Source organism: Chenopodium album, chromosome 5 (genome assembly GCF_948465745.1).
Source record: "Chenopodium album chromosome 5, dcCheAlbu1.1, whole genome shotgun sequence".
In the NCBI taxonomy this organism is placed as follows: domain Eukaryota; kingdom Viridiplantae; phylum Streptophyta; class Magnoliopsida; order Caryophyllales; family Amaranthaceae; genus Chenopodium; species Chenopodium album.
In genome coordinates this window covers 21,700,248-21,716,012 of record NC_137838.1, presented here as the reverse complement: position 1 = coordinate 21,716,012, position 15,765 = coordinate 21,700,248, and the positions used below count along the sequence as shown (strand labels likewise).

Genomic DNA, 15,765 nt, shown 5'->3' with positions numbered 1-15,765 from the left:
ATCTTATAGTTAGCCCCAATTCTATAAATTAGGTATGTAATTTAGTGGTTTGTTTGCATAAAAATAAAAGATAAAGGTTAGAAAAAGGAATGGGATTGAAAAAATCCGTCGATGGATCCCACAATGACGTCATGTAGGCAATCGGGTGGGGAATTTTCTTTATAAAAAAATTGTAGGTGGTAATTACCAAAACACCATCAATTATAGGTGGTAATTGTCAAAAAATCATTTATAAACTTTTCTTTAGGAAATGGATGTCCAAGAACGTGAATATATTTGGTCACTACATCTAGTAAAAAATGTATCTCTAAATGATTTTAGCAAAGAGAAACTGCTTTTATAGAAAACAATTACTAAACTCCATCTTAAGATGACAAACAGTTTAGTCACCTAGTTATCACTTATGGAAATATATTTATGGTATAAAAACAATTATATTATAAACCTTGAATTTTTTTTGGAAAGAAAGCATACCCATGTGTTGTCACCGTTGCATACTTTTGCCAGCAAATCCGTCACACTTTTTTGGTCTTTGTCTTTGATGTTACAATCTATCTTCTCTATATTGAGTAATGTTTCCGCTAAAAGTTTTTTGTGATTTTGTAGTGCTTTGTGTAAGGGAGTTGCCCCTTTTGAATCTTGAAGATTGATTAGATCTTTCATGTATGGTATCTTGAGAAATTCTTCGTACTCTGTTAAACTTTTGAGTTGTATATGATGCAAAGGAGAATCCTTATATTCAATACAAAGATCTCGAAATGCTCCTGGGTTATGGTTGATGAAAGCACAAAGAGTTGCAACATCACCTTTCTCACAAGCTTTGATCCAAGACATGGGTGCTCTATTAAACACAGAAGGATCTTTTTTTAGCACAACATTTATAAACCATGAAGAACCAACTTCATATGCTGTATCCCAAGGTGATTTTTCATTGTGATCCTGTTTGGTGATGAGTTCCGATGCTTCATCAACTAGCCATGCACCGAACTCCTCATCTACAATCATATATATTTTAATAGAAATAATAAGAATTGTATGGAGTATCTATACATAATAAATTATCATTTTCTTTGAATTCTTTTGATAAATTAAAGCTATTAATTATACCTTTAAATTAGATGTACAAAATATAAATATTGTGAAACATATGTGTAAACACAAATTTTAAATATGCAAAATATAGACTCAAAATAAATAAAACAAAATGTTAGTTTTATTAATTTGATATTTTGGGTACAATCTGTAATTTGTTTAGGTTTTTGATAGGCTTTCTCCTCTCCTCCCTTCAATTTAAATGAAATAGAGAATCTCTATTTATACCCCTAGGATTAGGATTTGATGTGTATTGGATGTTGGGATTGACAATAAAACCAAATTAAAATGGGTTGATTAATATATTCACCAAAACTAATTCACTTCAGTTTAATGTCAAATAATCAATGAGTCAATAATTTGACCTTTGGCTCACATAATGTCAAACATGGCACTTAATTAAAATTTTTATGCCTGCAATCTTTTTTTTTTTTTTTTTTTTGCTAAATCATGCCTACAATATGAAACTAACTACATAAGATTGTTTTGTTATTTACTTCTAATATACATATTTGTTATTCAACAATTAATAAATACGTAATGGAAATAGTATAATATAAAGACAAAATAAAAATATAAGTCTATAACATCTCAAATTTGTTGCAAAATAAATAAAAAATAAAAAAAAGTTAGTTAAACAACGCAATATCATATGCATTTATTTGGTAAAATACTAAAATAATATGTTACATTATTAGTGGCTAAAGATTACTTTATGGAGAAAGGAAAAAATAATGTGGACCTATAATTTTAAGTGAGTACACAAATGTGGACCTATAATCATTTAAGTGAGTGCATAAGAGAGGAACAAAATTTACCTGTTAAACTTGTAGCAAGATGTAATATATTCTGGCCAGTTAAAGAATCTGTAACGTACTTGGTTCGTGGTGCATTGTCCAATTTTTTCAATATGGTTTTGGCTACTTCAGAGCAATTGTTTTGTATAGCAAGAAACAAAGTAGAGTGCTCTGGCTTGTAATAATCTAGTAATGTATCAATATTATCATCTCTAAGCAGTGACAATATGTACAATGCAAGATCTTCACGATTGTTGCGTAACGACAAGTGTAGAGGTCCTTCATTTTTTTTATTTTTCTCAAACCATGGAAATTGTTGAATCTCAAACAATTCCCAATTAAAAAAATTTTCTTTGTAAGCTTCAACAAGTAGTCGTACAATGTACTCTGTTGCTTTATGAGTTGTAGCAACATGAAAAGGATTATTTAGCTCATTATAATCCTTAGCATCAATAAGTTTGATGAACGAAACTTTCCACTTAGTCTCTAGTATGAATTTAAATAACCACTCTTGGTCACTTTTTATCCAACTGTGAATTACGGTGGATCCTTCTCTATTAACTCCTTTGATTAACTCGGGATGTCCATCAATTAATTGTGCGCAAAAGCTTTCTGTGTAAAAGAAAATGTTGTAATTACAAAAACGATCGTTTATAATTAAACAATTTACGTAAAAGAAGCCAATAGGAAAGCATATAAAAACTATTCCGTCCGTTACATTATAGTTACACATATTACCTTTAAGCAATATTAATCAATAAATACTGTACGTTCTCACATAAATGACTATGTGTCAATGAATAGAAAAGTCATTAAAGTATAATATTTCATTTGTATTAGAATTTGTCACATCAAAATTCCCAATTCAATAAACAAAAGAAAATAAAAAGATGAGTCATACAAATTTGTCAAAAAAACAGTGTTTAATAAAGGTTGTGCTTTTAAGTAAATAATTAAAACATAGCCCGTGTGAGATTACCCTCTCTCTATTTTCATAGTGTACAATTTTTATTTTTACACCTTCAATACACTGAGTACAACTTTTGACCAAATATTTTTAATAATATATACATGCATGTGAATTTAATTATGTAAAACATTGTTGACTTGGTTACAAATATGCATATATATTTTCACAATATCAACTTTAGTATTTTTTTTCAAATGAACTATATAAGATATTGATTGTCAAAATTGTGCGTTGACAAGTGTTCCAATAAAGTGATGCATTTAAAAATGGAGGGAATACAATTTCCTTATAACATTGATGTATTAAGTTAAAAAAAAATCATTAGATATAAAAATAAATTAATGCATCATGAATAGACTTATATATAATTAACTATGATTGGTTTAAAGAAAATAGACTTGTAATGGGTGGGTAAATTAAAAGCCAATTGGATATTACTACTAGTCAATCTACGCCACTTGCTTAATATACAAATTAATACTGGTGATCATACACATACGCTATAGTAAAGTATAACAAAGAAAAATGACAAAGATAAGTAGAGTCACCTGTGCATAATGGCGCAAGATGCAAAACATTCATCTTCTGGTCATTACTAAGAAGTTGAGTCCAACCTTTTTTATCCACTATCTTCAATATCTCTTTGGCAACTTCATGGCATTCATTCTCGATAGCCAAGAACAAAACATTTTTCTCACATTTAATAACTATATTTTCATCCACTGATAAGATATAATTTGCCATTGCTTCATTTTTATGGATTATAGCCAACGAAAAAGGCGTATCTTGATGGCAGTTTTGCACTAACAAGGGATGTAAATTGTTTGAAAGGATCAATGAATTGTTTGTGTAAACATCTACGAGTAACTCAACTATTTTCTTTGCATCTTGTTCACAACGGGTATATTCAGCCAAAGTGTGTAATGGACTATCACCATATATATTTGTAGAACAAACCAAGTCTCTGAAAATAACATTAACATCTGGGATGATATCCTTACTTTCCAGAAGAATTTTAAATGGCCACATTTTACCACTATACGACCACGAATGGAATGCGGAATTTCCGGATATAGTTTTACATTTTATTAACTTTGGCTCTCTCTGAAGTAAATGTCGAAAGATTTCTTCTGATCCCTCTATAATCACAAAAGGTATTCAAATATTATCCTTATGTAGTATGTGCACATGTTATTATTTTTTGTGAAAGAGAGTGGCAAATCCTAAAGATAAATAAAAACGCACACAAAACGACTATAAAGAAAACATAACAATAACACATAAATAGAAGAAGAAGAAGAAAAAAAAAATGAAAATAGCAAAGCAGCTATGAACTCAACTTCATGCTAACATACTCCTACACATGATCCATGATTGAGATCATTCTAGGAAAAGCAACATCCCCCTCCCTCCCCAAAAATCCTACAATAAAATAGCACGAAGATCATTTAGGACCATTGTTATGACCTTGTTCGTATACTCAATTTTAACACAGTAATTTACAAACCAATCTTCCGCTTAATTGTACTCCTTATAAAAATGCTGAATTGTTATTAGCACATAATATTATATAAGTAGATGAGGGGTAAAGGTGGAATTGTTTTTAGAAGGTGAGGTTATTTTGAGCAGATTGGCAAAGGTGTGATTATTAATTTCAATTTTTCCTTTTTTTTTCTTTGATTTGTTAGTTGAACAAAAATAAGATATGCGGATTACTTGGTTTATAAAAGGCTCAATCAACCTATTTCCAAAAAATTCGAATTAAGTACATATAATTCCTACGATGACGTGTGCAAAATATCATTGAAAGTTGAGAATCATTAGAAAGATGATTAGAAAATGTGAAAAGTAATTAATATACAAGCAAGGGTTCATCTACAACAAGTTATTCTCAAGTGTCTAGTCCTAAGCTTTAATCAAAATCACCAAAAGTGAAAATAAACATTTGAAAGCTAAAGAGGTCGAAGAAATTTTAACTAAACTTGTTATGTTGTTTATGTTTAGATTATTCATGATGATTTAACAAAGAAGGTGTTGGTGAATGTTTTTGATACTATTTTCATTTCTCTACTAGATTCAGTTGCTATAAATATTTGGATTGAAAATAATATTGAAAATATTACTTTCTCTGTTCTTTTAAATGACCATTATAACTTTTATAATACTCACCACTCCTCTTTTGATCTTTTTTATTTTATTTTATTAATTTTTTTTTTTTGCATTACATGTAAGGGAAAACCTTACTCGTGGCTTAAAAATTAACCACTACTCTTAAGGGTCATATTGACCCCTAAACCTTTTAACGAGACATTTTTAGGCATGCAAATCGAGAAATAAATATTTAATTATACTAAAAAATTGAAGGTTCACTGGCACTGGCAGGAATAGTGGTTGCAATGCTCACTAAAGGCACGCTTTGCAGCCAAGTCATTAGTATGCGGTGTTGTTGCTATTACGCAAAGTATAGGATGTTTGGGGTACCAAAGCTATAACTTGGAGTGTTTTAGCCAATCAATATTGCCTTAATTAAAAATTTTAAAATAAATTTATAGGTTCCAACTGACCACGTTCTATTTTGTGGAGATGCTTCAAAAAATTGTATTATTCTAAGATAATCCAAATGTCATTTTAGTATTGAAAGAAGGGTTAAAAGGTCATATTATTTTGCAAAACTTAGTTTTAATATTCTCAACTTTGGAAGACTTTTTTTTAATAATCCTAACTTTCAATTATTATTATTCTAAAACAATCCAAACTTCTGGTGTGTTTTCTTCTAACCAGCTTAAAACAATTAACAAAAGTCAATAATGTTGTACCTAGTTTTCTAGCTAACATGTGTCAAGCCGTGATAGGTCCAAAAAATATATATAAAAATAAACATAAAACCCTTCCGCTCCCCCACCGGACCACCATAGCTTGGTCCCCCTTCCCCCTTGACGACCCCCTGCCCCGTCCCCCCTCCCCCTTCCCCCGAACTCCCACACCCTTCCCTATACCCTTCCCTCCCTTAAAAGGCCCCACCTCTGAAATCCCCCACAACCCCTAGTATTTGTAATGGTTAGTACATTCAAAAGTTCTTACATTGATCTTTTTCTTTAATGCCTTTATGAAATTTTAATTTGCTTGGTCTTTCTAATTACTTGTTAATCTCTTTGTTTTGAATGTTAATCATGTTTGGCTTTTATAACCTATTTCGTTAGCCTAGTGTTTACCATATTTAATGAGTAGATCCATCCTTGACTAAGGGGATGGTGATGGTTTAGATTGGATCTTGAGCATGTATGGGGTTGAGATTAGGGTTTTTTTTCAATTTTTTTTTCTTTTGAGTAGCCAATCAGTTGTTGTAATTAGGTGAGTTGAGCTTAATCATGGCAATGGTGTGATTTAGTAAGAGTGAGAGACTCATTGGATGATTTATTCTTTTTCATTTGTCTTGTTTCATGGTTAATTTTATGACGGTAGTGTAATCTTTTGTGTATGAGAATGAAATTAGCCCTAGTAGGTTGTTTGATTGTGCTTGTAATCATTGATCATGAATTGTTTAGTTCACATTTCTTTCCCGTTCCTAAACCCTTGACATTGCTTGAGTGAATAGCTTTAATTGATACATTTCCTTAGTGCTTGTTTGACTTGATTCCCTCTTCTTTATTCATAGTATGTCCTAGTGTTCTGTTTTCCCACTAGATTTCTCGAGCTAGATAATTGTTGATAGTGATTTATGGTTCTTAGGTCACTCTTGTGGTTCGACCCTATCTTATTACTAGACTCGTTTACTGATTGTTTAGTTTTGGTTTACAAAATATATTTAGAGTGAATAGTGACAACCTATATGTTCCTTTATCAACAATCCGGGTCGGATCTGGATATAGTATAGTCCAGGCTAAGCTTCGGTGAACTAGGTATAACTTACTTAAATAAAACATCATATATTATTGATAGGAATGGTTCCTTCGAACAAGTGTATTATGCCGATAAAGGGTTCGAAATTATTAGAAAACTAATTATTTATCAGGGTCAAGTGTTCAGAATGCCTAGCTAGAGGCTGCTTCCGATCAGTAATATTAATATGTAAGTAATATTACAGCTTAATCTTGACTAGCCCTATCGGTCACACCCAATCAAGTGAACAATCTGTGACAAAAAGTTAATCTGAAAGGAATTATTTAGTCATTAGAGTATTATGAGCATAGACGCCGGATATCGAGCTAAGAGCGTCGAGACCGAGCATCACGAGTCGAGTCGGATTAATAAGAAGACGAGAAAGTAAAAATCAAGCAATCAACAAGTACTAAATGCCCTTAGCATCGGAATGCCCCGAGCAAACCGAGTGATAGGGGCATGACTGCTAGCATGGGCACTGCACAAAGTCGAGGCTGCTAGCAGTGCTGGTTGGTATGGAGCATCGCATGCTAACCCGCCAGCATCGATAGCAATCTAGTGCGCCAGCATTGCTAGCAAGCTAGCATGCCAGCAGCGCTAACACGCTAGCAAGCCAGCAGCGCTAGTAGGCCAGCAACATGCTAGGCCTTGATACCTGCTGCTAGGGAGATGCGCACCACCTTAAGCCCAATAACCCGCAAGCGCGCAAGGCTTGGTGGGCCGAGGCAGTAGCCCCGCGCCAAGGCCGGTAGGCTAAGCCAAGAGATCCAGGCGCAAGCGTGGCAGCCATGGCGCCAAAGGCTAGCTACGGCCAGCTAGCACACAGGGATAGGGGGGCCGAGCATGTGGCGGTTTGTGAAGGAATCTTGGGGAGAAAGGGATTTCGTCCCCCCCTGTGGTCCTCACCTACTCCTTCTCTCTTTCTATACCCCTTGTTGATTCTTGATTGCATTGCCTTTTTCTTTTGATTTTTATTTAAATTAAAATAAAAAGGGGGTTTTACCAACTCTCCCACGTTAGTGGGAGAAAGGAATGTTCATGGGATTTCTCTATAAATAACAAGCTTTGGGATTTGAGAAAACTCACTTTTTGAGTTGTGATCTTGATAGGATCACCAAAAGCATGAACACTTTCTCTCGTAATACTATAAGTTCTTTTTGGTCTAGCCCCGCTAGCTCCGGGGTAGGAAACGTAAGGGTCGTGCTTGAGGGTGGACTCCTTAGGAGGTTCTCAAGCTTGGGAAACTAGCTTTTCAAGTACGAGCTCTTTAAGGAGTGAAGCACGCTATAAGGGTAAAATCGTCTTTCCTTTTCTCTTATTAATTATGTTAATTAATATGCTTATACTTAGTTGCATTTATTTATGTGCGGGTATTGGGGTCGGGTTTTGTTTTCGCTTGGTGTTGGACATCACAAAACCCAACAGCGGTATTGGAGCCTCGCTCGTTTAATTTTTGTAACTATTGCGTTTAATCACATAATTGATTAACAAATTTGACTAGTTTTAGTTAGGCGCGTTAATCGGATTAACCACCTTAATTAGATACTAGTTTACGTGAATGTTGCATTGTTACTTGTTATTCGTTGTAAAATGCATGGGCCATTCACATACGGAGTATAATGAATGGATGAATGAAATGTATATTCTCTCACAGGTTTTATTAAAATGGCAACTAGTGGGGCCCGATTAGGATATAAAATACATACGGACTGCAATCCGTTATGTATTTTTGTAAATCTAAATACGGTCTGCGAACCGTTGCGTATTTTTTTACCTTAATATTTAGATTAATCCTAGTCGTAGTTAAACTAGTAGTTGCATAAAAGATTGTGATGTATTGAAGACAACAATCTTTTGAAGACGAAGCCTTAAAGTTGCAATGAAGACCCTTGAAGACTCAAAGATTCAAGAGGTCATGCTAGTTGCCAAATATAATGCATCTTTTACTTATATTTTCAATATATATTTATGTTTAAATTATAAACGAATGATATGTTAGATGCATGTTTAGGAATTTGAATGTTGCGATGATTAATTAAGTTCACTTAAATCAACCAACATAGAAACCCTAGGTCCCTAAAATATTGAGTCAAACTTGTCATTCCAAAAATGACACTTACCGAACTAATGAGAATAGTGATTGGCTACGCCAAAACGAGACATCACTACTTTCCTAGGAACGTAAGGTATACCGAGTATACATGATTTTTGGTTAAACTCAACGATATCAGTAAGGAGTCCTTAGATGTCGTGGCAATGGAGATAAATGTCATAAAGCATTGGATGCGACGTATTATCGAACCGAGAATAGCTTAGAGATAATAGCAAGGAGTTGCTTACCTAAGAATAATAATTATTAAGATAAGCCAAAGCATGCTTAATCACTCATTGATTCTTTGGATCTTGGAATCGTTTTATTCTCGCCAAATGGGGACAAATTTAATGTGTGGATAAACCACTTAATAAGCTTGAAATTATGCACGAATGCTTTAAAATTCAAACTTCTTGTTTCATGAATGGTTTTTCATTTCAATTTCTTTCAATTGTAGAAACATATATGTGAATAACTCAAACAACCAATTTTCTTTACACTCAATTCTCGACAAGGAGAAACTAAGCGGGCAAAATTTTCTTGATTGGAATAAGAACTTTCATATAGTTCTCATGCATGAGCAAAAGGAATATGTCCTTAATGAGGAAATGCCCGAGACTCCCAATGAGGAAGTCACTCAGGCTACCCTAAACCGATGGCAAACTGCCAATCGGGATGTCAAATGCATCATGTTGGCCACAATGTCTCCCGACCTTCAAAAGACTTTCTTTGAGAAGGATACAAAGATCATTTCTAAGCTTCAAAATATGTTCCAAGAGCAAGACCGAACTGAAAGGTTCAAAACCCACAAGCAGATCCTTGAGAGCAAGCTTAAGAAAGGAGAGCCGGTAAGCCCACATGTACTCAAAATGATTGGTTTATTTGATAACATGGAAAGGTTTGATGCGGGGTATTTGACCGAGATGGCAATAGACATCATTCTCCATTCGCAGCACAAAGGCTATGATTAGTTCAAGATGAACTATAACATGCACAACATGGAGAAAACCCTCACCGAGCTTCATGGTATGTTAAAGCAAGCCGAGCAAACGCTCAAGGATAAGGGAAAGTATGACATGCTTATGGTCAAGAAGGGCAAGCCGTTTAAGCGCTTGAGCTAAAAGAAGAAAGGATTTAAGGGGAAGGGTAAGAAGACCTTTACGCCTATGTCAAAAGCTTCCGAGAACCACAAGGAAAAGAAGGTAGCCTCTTCTAAATTTGATTTCAAATGTTTCTACTCCAAGAAGAAAGAACATTGAAAGAGAGATTGCATCAAATTCAAGGAAGATAAGAAGAACGAAACCGTTGCTTCTGGATCAGGTATTTTGGTTATAGACTTAAAGTTCGCTAGCACAACATCATGGGTATTAGATACCAGATGTGGCTCACACCTTTGTTCCAATTCTCAAGGACTAAGGAGAATTAGAAGGCTAGAGAAGGGAAAAGGTTGAACTTCCGGTCGGCAATAGAGACAAGGCCAGCAGGCCCACCAAGGGAGTCAGGCGCCAGCGTGGCAGCCTTGGCGTCCAAGGCTGACTACGGCTAGTTGGCACGTAGGGATAGGGGGGCTGAGCATGTGGAGGTTTGTGAGGGAATCTTGGGGAGCAATGGATATGATCCCCTCCCTTTGTGGTCTTTACCTTCTCCTTCTCTCTTGCTATGCCACTTGTTGATTCTTGATTGCATTGCCTTTTTCTTTTGATTTTTTTATTTAAATTAAAATAGAAAAGGGGTTTTTACCAACTCTCCCACATTTATGGGAGAGAGGAATATTCATGGGATTTCTCTATAAATACCAAGCTTTAGAGAGAAGTGAGAAAGAGAGGTGGTACCAATGCTTGAACCCTGGACCTAGACTTTAGAGATTTCTATAAATACCAAGCTTTAGGATTTGAGAAAACCCACTATTTGAGTTGAGAGCTTGAAAGGATCACCAAAAGCGTGAACACTTTTGCTCGTAATACTGTAAGTTTTTTATGGTCTAGCCCCGGCTAAGCTACGGGGTAGGGGCCGTACGGGTAGTGCTTGAGAATGGACTTCGTAGGAGGTTCTTGCACTTGCGAAACTAGCTTTTCAAGTACGAGCTCTTTAAGGAGAGAAACACGCTACAAGGGTAAAATCGTCTTTCCTTTTCTCTTGTTAATTATGTTAATTAATATGCTTATGCCTAGTTGCATTTATTTATGTGCGGGTCTTGGAGTCGGGTTTGTTTCCGCGTGGTGTTGGATATCATGAAACTAACAATTATAACTAGGATTCTATTTTAAATTTTCTCCTAGCGTCTATAAAATGCTCAGACTGACTCTGTTTGCTAAAAAGTTAATCCAACTTATAATTTTTAATTGTTGATAATATAAAACTTTTTTTTTCTAAATAAGGTTGATGATTAATGAGATTTCTCTTAAGGTGATATACATCAACTAATATGTTTTCGTTATTAGCGACAACTATTTTTTTTTATATTATTAAGTGAAATTTTATGCATGGAGATTATACATGAACATGATTTTATTTATATACAAGAATAATTATAATCTCTGATTCGTACAGATATACTATGCAAATAATACATTTAAAAACAGATTGGATATATTACAGAAATATAATGAACATATAGCTAGAGTGGAAAGAACATATTGTTTAAATATAATATACATACATCTTGAGTGAAAGGAGCATATTATTAAAGTTATTTATCAGAAAACATGAGGTACTTATTTCGTAATGAGGAATTTATTAGCATTTGATAGAAAATATCCATAGAATATTCTCATCTTAGGTTTAGGATATATTTTGGATCTAAACAATCCCAAGATCTAATCTAAGCTCTGATACCATGTCAGATAATATAAAACTCATTCGTTAGAGTGATTTCCATTGATCAATATTTATAGGGTTACAATGAGAAACCTAATCATACTAGGTAACTATAAGATATGTACAAATATCAAAGATAATCTTATACAAAATATATCCTAAACCTAGGATGAGAATATTCTATGGATATTCTCTATTAGCATTATCTTATTTCCATATGCCCGTTAATTATATTAGATAATTATTTTTGATAGATTGTTTGATGAAGCTATTTTTTTTTGGTAGGAAGATATATGAAGGACCCTAGCGGGGAAGAACCCCTCATGGGTTAACTCGGCCCGAGTTACCGGGCTAGAAATTTTGAGAGAGTTGGGAAAGGTAAGGAAATTTCATCCCCAAGTTCTCACTTCCAACTGTTTTGAATGTTTAATTATATGTCCTTTGATTGTAATTCTAATGTACTTTTACTATCCATAATGTCTATTGTTTAGGAAAAAAAATCACAATAATAATCAGAATTTTAAGCATTCATCCTATATTTTCAAAATATGAGTTATTATTCTTGTTATAGTATAATTTAAAATATTGGAAATATCTTCCCAAAATAACACTAGTGACTGGTAACCTATTGAATTCGTTAATTTTTTTTTTTTTTTTTTGTTTTTTTTTTTAGTCTCTTCTTACCTCTCTTTTTCCTAATTAACTTAGCCAAGCTCCTCACGTCGTAATACTTTTTTTAAAAAAAATAATTCTCTGTCTCCTATTTATAATTAAATATATCCCCAAACGGTATATTTAATATAATTAAAAATGATGCTCTAGCCCACAGTAATAAAAAAGTTGTTGATTTATACACGAAAATGCCTCCATTAGAAACAAATTTTGTTTCTCAATATGAGAAACAGGGAATTTCCTCATTATAAAATTTACTTTTTAGATTCTACCAGCCTATCATATGATTTTCCTAAAACAATATGCTATTATTGCAATTATGACGAAACGAAAAGTATATAAGTAGATCATGGGAAAGAACATATTTCCTCTATATTGTATTACTTGAGCTATTACTCCAAACACGGAGCTATTTAAGAGGAATTATAGCAAATATTGTTTTATAATGAAAGTGAGGTTGGTTATAGAATTAAAAAATGTGAAAAAATCAAAAGTGGGTAAATTGAGAAGAGTGAGAATATGACAAATTATAAAATATGATGTGAGCGGACCATTAGTGAGAAGATAAATAATAAAACATTGTCAAAAGATTCTAAACTAATGGAGCAAGTAGTAAAACACGACTACAAAAGAAAAGTGGAACAAGTAATAAACACAAAATGATATAAGATAAACAAAAAGAGAATAAGAGATATAATAACAGAATATAAGACACATACATACAAAAAGAACATAAATACTAAGGGACCAGACAAGAACCTTACCTAAGCCTTCTATTAGATGCATCAAGTGAAATGGAGTGGAGCCATCGTACTCTCTGCAATTAATAAAATGAGAAGAATTCAAGACCTCCAAAGCTAATTTGCTCATTTTTCTATAAACGGCTTCGCAAACCAAGGACTTGCTAGCAATGGTAATGACATTGCAAATCCACTCCACATCCATTTTTAGAATTTCCAGCGCACATTGTTCGTGATTATTAGAGAGAGCTACGTGACAAGGGGTATAGCCATCATAAGTCTCTTGTAACCAGGGTCGTTTAGAAAGATCAGATGGTAATGTTGGTAAACATCGATACACATCGAGGAATAGCTTTACTATCTCTATATTGCCAACCTTGGCTGCCTTGTGAAGAGGGTTCCATTTGGTTACTTCGTTCCCTGGTTGAAGGAGGAGCTGCTGCTTTGCTTCAGGAGTTAATATTCTCATTGCTTCTCTAATAAACTCTTCTCTATTTTCCATCGCCGCCAAGTGGAAGATATTACCGTGATGTTGTTTTTCAGACTGATCGTCCTCTAAAGGGAAGAAAGCCAAGTAGTATTCGATGGGTTTTTCGAATACCTCGCATTTTATGAGGAAATCTACATCTCCTCTCAATGTTGCATTTCTTAGATCTTCATCCATTTTCTCACATGTCATAATTAGAAATATGGAAATTTGAGTTTTATGGAATGTTTTAGTTTTAGATTGCTCTCTAGAGACAAGGAATTGTGTGTAGTATTATGTCATATTAAAAAACAAGTTGGTTAAGATATATACTTATTTAGTTATATATCCTACAGAGTAAAAGCAAAAAAAAAAAAAAAAAAAAAAAAAAGGTAAAGAATAAATAAGCAACTACTTCGGTGAATTATGTTTAAAGTAATTTAGTGTAATCTAAGCTAGAGAGATTCCATATTTGTAAGATCCACAAGCCTTAATTTATTAAAGGACATCATCTGTTACCACTTTTCTTTTAGGAATATTTAACTGCTTTCGCTAGAAGAAAGTTAATTGAACTATTTTGTACAGACATTAAACACTCTTTACGCAAATGAGTTTATTTTATTTGACAAATTTTCTTTAGAGTAACATTAACTTTTTATATTTAAAGCAAAAATGGTAAGGAAATTTTTTTGTGTAGCCACACTGTGTGGCCAGGGTTAAGACGTCAAAAGACTTATCAAGTTAAATAATATAAAAATGAAAGAAATTTATGGACTATGAGACTACCCCGTATAAAAAATGAATGTTTTAGATTAATACCCATGCGATATACACATATATAGATATACCTTTCGTCCCTAATTTGTTAACATACTTTGTTCCACACAATGCTTTAAGCATTTTGTTTTTAATTTTACTTTGTGATAATTAACAACCATTTTTTTTAATTAAGAGTTATAGAGTTTTCAAGGCTTTTTGCATAACATGTGAGTATATATATATATATATATATATAAAAGTTTTTATTAATAAAATAAGATTTATTTAATTAATTTTTTTTTTATAGATTATTGCAAATATTATTGATTTTGTTGAAGCAGGAAGGAAAAATTGTATTCCCAACAAATTATATATTTTTAAATTGATTAGTTAAGTTTCTACATATTATATTATTATAATTTTCTTAGTTGAAAATGTTTGCACAAATTTTGACATGCCATATTTTTAATATGAAAAGTAAATAACTAAAGAATATGCATTTATATATGTTATTAATATTTTTCATCCTAATTGGAATATACTTTATTGCCAAAATTAATAAAGTTAGATAAAAAGAAAAAAGAAGGATTATACATGATCATTCGCTAAAAGTACTGTTCTAATCATATAATCTATTAACTAATATTAAAATAAACAGAACATGCTCACATCATTTTTGACACATGTCAAACTATAACTAAAAATTTTCCCGCCAAAACAATATATGATGTCATCTTACATTGAACTATGAATTAGACAACGTTGATCACTATATCATAATTTTGATGATTTTGTTTTTTTTTTTTAATTACAAAATGTACGTAATTCTTATTTATATTCATGTACAATAGTGATTTATTTTTAAAATGCACAAATTAAAAATAGGTTTTATATAAAATGTGCATCGCACAGGTTCTAACCTAGTATGAAAATAAAGCAAAATTAAAACCTGAAAAATGTTTAAACACTGTTTTCGGGCCTTAAACGAACTCGGATCGCTTAAAAAGCATGTCGCTCACATCAAGTGTGATTTGGACTTATTGGCCCGTTTCCATTTTCGAAAATACATTTTGTTAAGCAATCTAACTCTGGGAGCCTGATTAGTAGAAATTATTACCCTTAAACATTGAAATCAAGCTTTCTGGCAGTGAACCTCTTCGCCGAACTGAGCAGCTATTCTCCCTACGTCAATATACTTCTTCCGATCCATTATTTTATTATTGCACCATAGATTTTGGGTGCAAGTTGTTGGTAGTGGAAAAAGGAGGAGAAAAAGGTAAAAATACAAAATTGTCATATGATTGTCAACATAAACTAAATAATCAAGTATTAAAAATTAAGACTATATTAAATATTTGCAGTGTGAGCATAGATATCTCCTTTCCTAACATGGATATGGTGCAATTTTTGTAAAATTTCATTAGAAAACAAGTGGCGTAATATTAAAATTCGAAGGGATTACTACAAAAATATATATGGGG

The 15,765-nt window shown here is 32.8% G+C and overlaps 1 protein-coding gene across 1 annotated transcript; it reads right to left on the bottom strand.

Annotated features, from left to right (window-relative positions):
- Positions 1-432: 432 nt before the first annotated feature.
- On the bottom strand, positions 433-13,804 carry LOC145632731 (uncharacterized). Its single transcript, XM_081685073.1, has 4 exons — positions 13,084-13,804; positions 3,408-3,998; positions 1,911-2,501; positions 433-995 (listed from the first exon to the last, which is right to left on the bottom strand). Exons 1-4 carry the CDS (start codon positions 13,736-13,738, stop codon positions 433-435), a joined length of 2,400 nt encoding a protein of 799 aa, XP_081541199.1. The 5' UTR covers positions 13,739-13,804.
- Positions 13,805-15,765: the final 1,961 nt, after the last annotated feature.